Genomic DNA, 4,348 nt, shown 5'->3' with positions numbered 1-4,348 from the left:
TTAAAGAAATAGCATAAATTATGCAGAGAGAGAAAGAACAAATTTTTGGTTGGAAATGCTCCTAAAAGAATACAATGAGAGACATTAAAGGAACTAAACAGTTCCAGCTTCTTCACTTGACCAGACTGTAGGAAATGGGCAAGTAATGAAAATAGGGCTTTCTTTGGGCATTTACAAAAAAAAAAAAAAATTAGCAAGTTGAGGACTTTAGTTCTTTGGGAAATAGTCACTTCATGGATTGATGTATCAAGGTAAGGGATAATTTACTCTCAAGACAGGGAATTTATAAATGCTTTGAAGAATGTTGAAATACATGTTTTTAGGAACCCCAGCATGAGGATTTTCTTGCAGAGTGGAAAGACAGGTCCAGGGGAGTTTCAAAAGCTGAGACCTGACAAAGTAGTGTACAAAACTTTCACCTTATTGAGAAAGGTCTGTCTGCATCTTAAAACCAAAAATATTTGCAAGCATGCATGCGCTTGTATTCTACAACAATCTCTCATAAAGGAAAATAGAAAATAATAAGATTTTAAAAGAACTCCAGCAAGTTTGAAATTGTAATGAAAAGCTTTTAAAAACAGAATAGTAGGACTTCAGCTTTTGTTGTTTCAGTTGCACACCAAAATCTCCAGAGTTCTTCCTTCAGACTGTCTTCACACCTTGTGCCTACCCTTATTCAGTACACCTGCAGTTTTTGCTGGATGTCATTGTCTGTGTCAGTTTGGTCTGATCTAGAGAGATAGCTTGGGGTAAGCAGGAGTGCAGATAATGCAGGTGCTTAAGCAATTCTTGCTGACACACAGACCCATTTCGTTCCCTGGAAAGTGTTTTGAAGCAGAACTGTTGTGATTTGAATCTAGTATAAGGTTTTAACACAGATCACAAAGTATTCTTGTTGTGAATCTTTATTCAAAAAGAAATAAGTCAGCTTGCTAAAAACCAGAATAGAAGTATTGGCTTAGACATTTTTCATCCACTGGCAGGGTAGTGGAAGTGCTCTTATCTCCCCACCCAGCCATACGATGGAAAGCACATGGTGAGAGCCAGGCCATCCCTGTCTGTATCACTCCTGAGCCAGGAGCAGTTCTCTACTCACACTTCCTCACACACCTGCTCAGCTTTGGATTCGCACTCGGACAAAGACAGGAATGTTTGCACCAAATGAAGAGAGCCTTGTAGAGCCAGAGGTCACAGCTCACTTGTCCTGGGCTCCTCCGGGCCGGCAGCTGCGCCTCCCGGCTGCTGGGCTGGAGGCTCGTCCTCGAGAGGCAGCGGTGCCGGGAGTGAGGGTCTGGAGCCAAAGTAATTCACCAGCCTCTGCCTCGTCGCCGCGACTTCTTCTTGAAAAGAGTTTATTGTGCGGCTGCCAACTTTGCACTTGAATCAAAGCAAGAGATTGAGCCGTTCAGCAGAGCAGTTTAATTCTGTAGTTCAGCCACATTGCAGCCCCCTCTCCTCAGGCTGCATTTCGGGTGTCAGTGCTTCATGATAGCAATCCTAGCCTGGTCAGCCTAGTGCACAGCCCTCCCAGCTATCGGTGACATATCCTTGGGGCTGAGTGTCCCCACCTGAAGCTGCTGCTTCAAATGTTTTGTATGCTTTACTTAGAAATACGGTCGTATTATGGCCAAGACCCTCTTGTATCTTGAAACTTTGCTCTAAATCATTCACAGTTCAAGTTAGGTAACACCACTTTCTCACTCTTAGTCCACCTTCTAAGATATCACTGTGCCACATGATCCTATTTTTTTGTACTTTAATCTGTTGCACAGTGACCTTAAATGCTTAACCTTGACAGTCACCAGGTATATATTTAATACAGAACATTATTAGAAAGGCAGAGTTCTTATTTGTGCAAACCCACCAACAAGTAATATGCAGAACCTTTTACTGTTCCTCATCAGGGAATTTGGTTCACTTGATTCTTACTGTCCATAGGATTAGGGCTCATAGATCAGCTGATCTTGATCAACTGAGCTGCTCAGTTGTGTGCTTTTTTACATGTCAGCACTGTGGCATGAAGCCCCAGAAGTGGGGAGGAATAAAATATTTGAAATGAGCTTTAAAGTTTGATTAGGCACATTTATATGTTAAACTGGGCATGTGAAGCAATAATCTGGTCAAATTTTGTCTTTTCATGTATGTTGTTCATCCCTCCTGAGAATTATAGAGCTGCTTATTGTTGAGTTTTGTGCATTGATTATTGCAGCCTATATATTTTTTCCCTGCTATGATGAGTTGTTGGAAAAACTCTTCCAAAGGAAACAGGTTTGCATTAAAAAGCCAGACAATGAATTACCCTGAGAAGTGCTTAGGTGCAGATTTCTTAGCCAATAATGCACATAAATTATTATTTCAGAATAAGTCATGTTCTAGCCTTAGACAGTCATTCCTGGCTAATGCTTGGAAATCTTAGCAAGAGAAGTTGTTGTTTATATTCTGGCTTTGAATTTCAGATGACAGTGGCTAACACTTACAATGAAGGTCCTCAGCCGTGTCATCTCCAGCATGTAGTACTCCTCCATTGTCAGCTCATCAAAGTGCTTGGGAAGGGATAAAAAGTCACAGGTGTGACGTTTGGTGTGTTCCTCCCTGCAGTATAAATCCAGAATAAGAACAGATGTTAAACCCACAGTAGTTTCATTTCAGGAGAGGAAGAGATCTGTACAGGCAGGTCTCTTCAGTACTTGTGCTATCAGCTGAAATAATATCATACAGAAAAGATGCAATAGATTTTAGTAGATCTCAGATAAAAGCTAGTTGAACAATTTCACAGTTATTAGGCAAGATGAGCTTCCAGTTTTGTGCCCTGTGTCATAGTGGAAATTGACAGGGACAGTAACTCACTGTAAAATTACTAAATTGTTATATCTGTGCTTACCATGGGTCATCATTTGGTTCCCAGCCCACCAGTTCTAACAAGCAGAAGAAACATTTTGCCACATCTGGTTCACTTGCACTTGGACAGTGGATGAAGCCAGCCTTTGCCATCTGCAGGGGACAGTTCAGAAGTTTAGAGCATTATCCCACATACACTACTCATATTTACTCATATTTCCTGACACTTTGGAATCATATCTAGTCAGGACTCCAAAAATTAAGTTTGTTTCAGTAACCAAACACCTTCTCAGGTAACTCTAGCAGTATGACTCATCTGAGATTCAGGTTGGCAGTGTCATGAGTGTGCCAAAGTAGAAGTCAGGTGGATTTTTTATTTAAATAATTTCCATTTCTGATTTTGAAGTAGTGATCATTCCACTTTTTACTTTATCATTCCACAATTACTTTATCCTTCCGGCTGGATCTGTACTTGTTTAATGGAGGCTGCTTTGTCACAAATAGAAATTTGCAATTAGAAAGACTATGTAATACAAGAAATTAATTTTTAAATGACAGGAACAAAAAAAAAAGGGGACACTGTGGACTGAACAGAGAAAAACCAGTCAATCCCAACTACAGTATTTCTGAGCAGGGAACAGAGGAAAGCTGAGTATTTAACTCTTCATCTTCAAGCTTAGTGGACTCCTCTCAAACCTGAATACCTGAATATACTTAACAATGACTTTACATTCAGGTATAGCATATATAAATTAAGGTAGAGGCAAAACAACCATTTTCAGACTTACATTCTCTGGAGTGCACTTGCAGTTTTCCTGGAAGGGCCACTTGGTGAAAGTTTTTAAACGGGTCTCATACTCATACATCTCCTTGAAGTCAGTTAAGAGCTTGGAAGCTGAGCTGAGCTCCTGCAGCAGTGTCTCCATCTACGCAGCCTGCAGTCAGTGAAGGGCAGAGCCTCCCTCCTGCTCTCACATTTAAGGCCTTTGCTAATTGGTGACACATTGCACCTGGAGAGCAGGGGAAGGCCTAACACAGCCTTAGTCCCTTCCTGACGCAGGTGAGTTTATGGCAGGACATCCAAGGGAAATCAAGCTGCTGGAATTTCTTTCCCTTGTGTCATAGTCTGTGTCCTTGGTCACACAGGACACAGAAACATTTTTAACTGAAAACTTTTTAACTTTGCTTTTTTAACTGAAAGCACCTATGGTAATTGCAGATTTTACAGTTGAAATGTCAAAAACTGCAAGTTAAAAACTCTAGTTACAAATACAGAAACTTTGCTTATAAAGTTTTAAAAAATACTATCCTGATTGCAAGCAAAGGGGTTGAATTGACATTGCTATTTGAATCCTTCAGGGTTTCTTGAATTTCACATTCAAAGATTCTTAGGATTGTCTTTGCAAGTAGTGTTGCATTTCTTTAAAGAGAAAGTGGTTGTTTTAAAATATTATAAGTATTCAGTTCTGTTTTAAAATATTGTAGAACATGGCCAGATGCTGGATAATAA

At 40.2% G+C, this 4,348-nt stretch overlaps 1 protein-coding gene across 1 annotated transcript; it reads right to left on the bottom strand.

The window, feature by feature from the left end:
- Positions 1–1,188: 1,188 nt before the first annotated feature.
- LOC115905581 (baculoviral IAP repeat-containing protein 5.1-like) lies at positions 1,189–3,778 on the bottom strand. Its single transcript, XM_030951966.1, has 4 exons — positions 3,627–3,778; positions 2,882–2,991; positions 2,478–2,592; positions 1,189–1,377 (listed from the first exon to the last, which is right to left on the bottom strand). Exons 1-4 carry the CDS (start codon positions 3,762–3,764, stop codon positions 1,189–1,191), a joined length of 552 nt encoding a protein of 183 aa, XP_030807826.1. The 5' UTR covers positions 3,765–3,778.
- Positions 3,779–4,348: the final 570 nt, after the last annotated feature.

The sequence above is a fragment of the Camarhynchus parvulus genome, chromosome 7 (genome assembly GCF_901933205.1).
Source record: "Camarhynchus parvulus chromosome 7, STF_HiC, whole genome shotgun sequence".
In the NCBI taxonomy this organism is placed as follows: domain Eukaryota; kingdom Metazoa; phylum Chordata; class Aves; order Passeriformes; family Thraupidae; genus Camarhynchus; species Camarhynchus parvulus.
Note: the sequence above shows the minus strand (reverse complement) of the source record. Positions and strands in the feature narration are given on the sequence as shown.

Bases quoted from the DNA above. Each gene is read 5' to 3' on its own strand.
- LOC115905581 (XM_030951966.1), bottom strand. From the start codon at position 3,764: ATGGAGACACTGCTGCAGGAGCTCAGCTCAGCTTCCAAGCTCTTAACT. The intron at 2,992-3,626 runs GTAAGTCTGAAA...TGTCCCCTGCAG, and splicing joins GCAAGTGCACTCCAGAGAAT to ATGGCAAAGGCTGGCTTCAT. The intron at 2,593-2,881 runs GTAAGCACAGAT...TTTATACTGCAG, and splicing joins GAACCAAATGATGACCCATG to GGAGGAACACACCAAACGTC.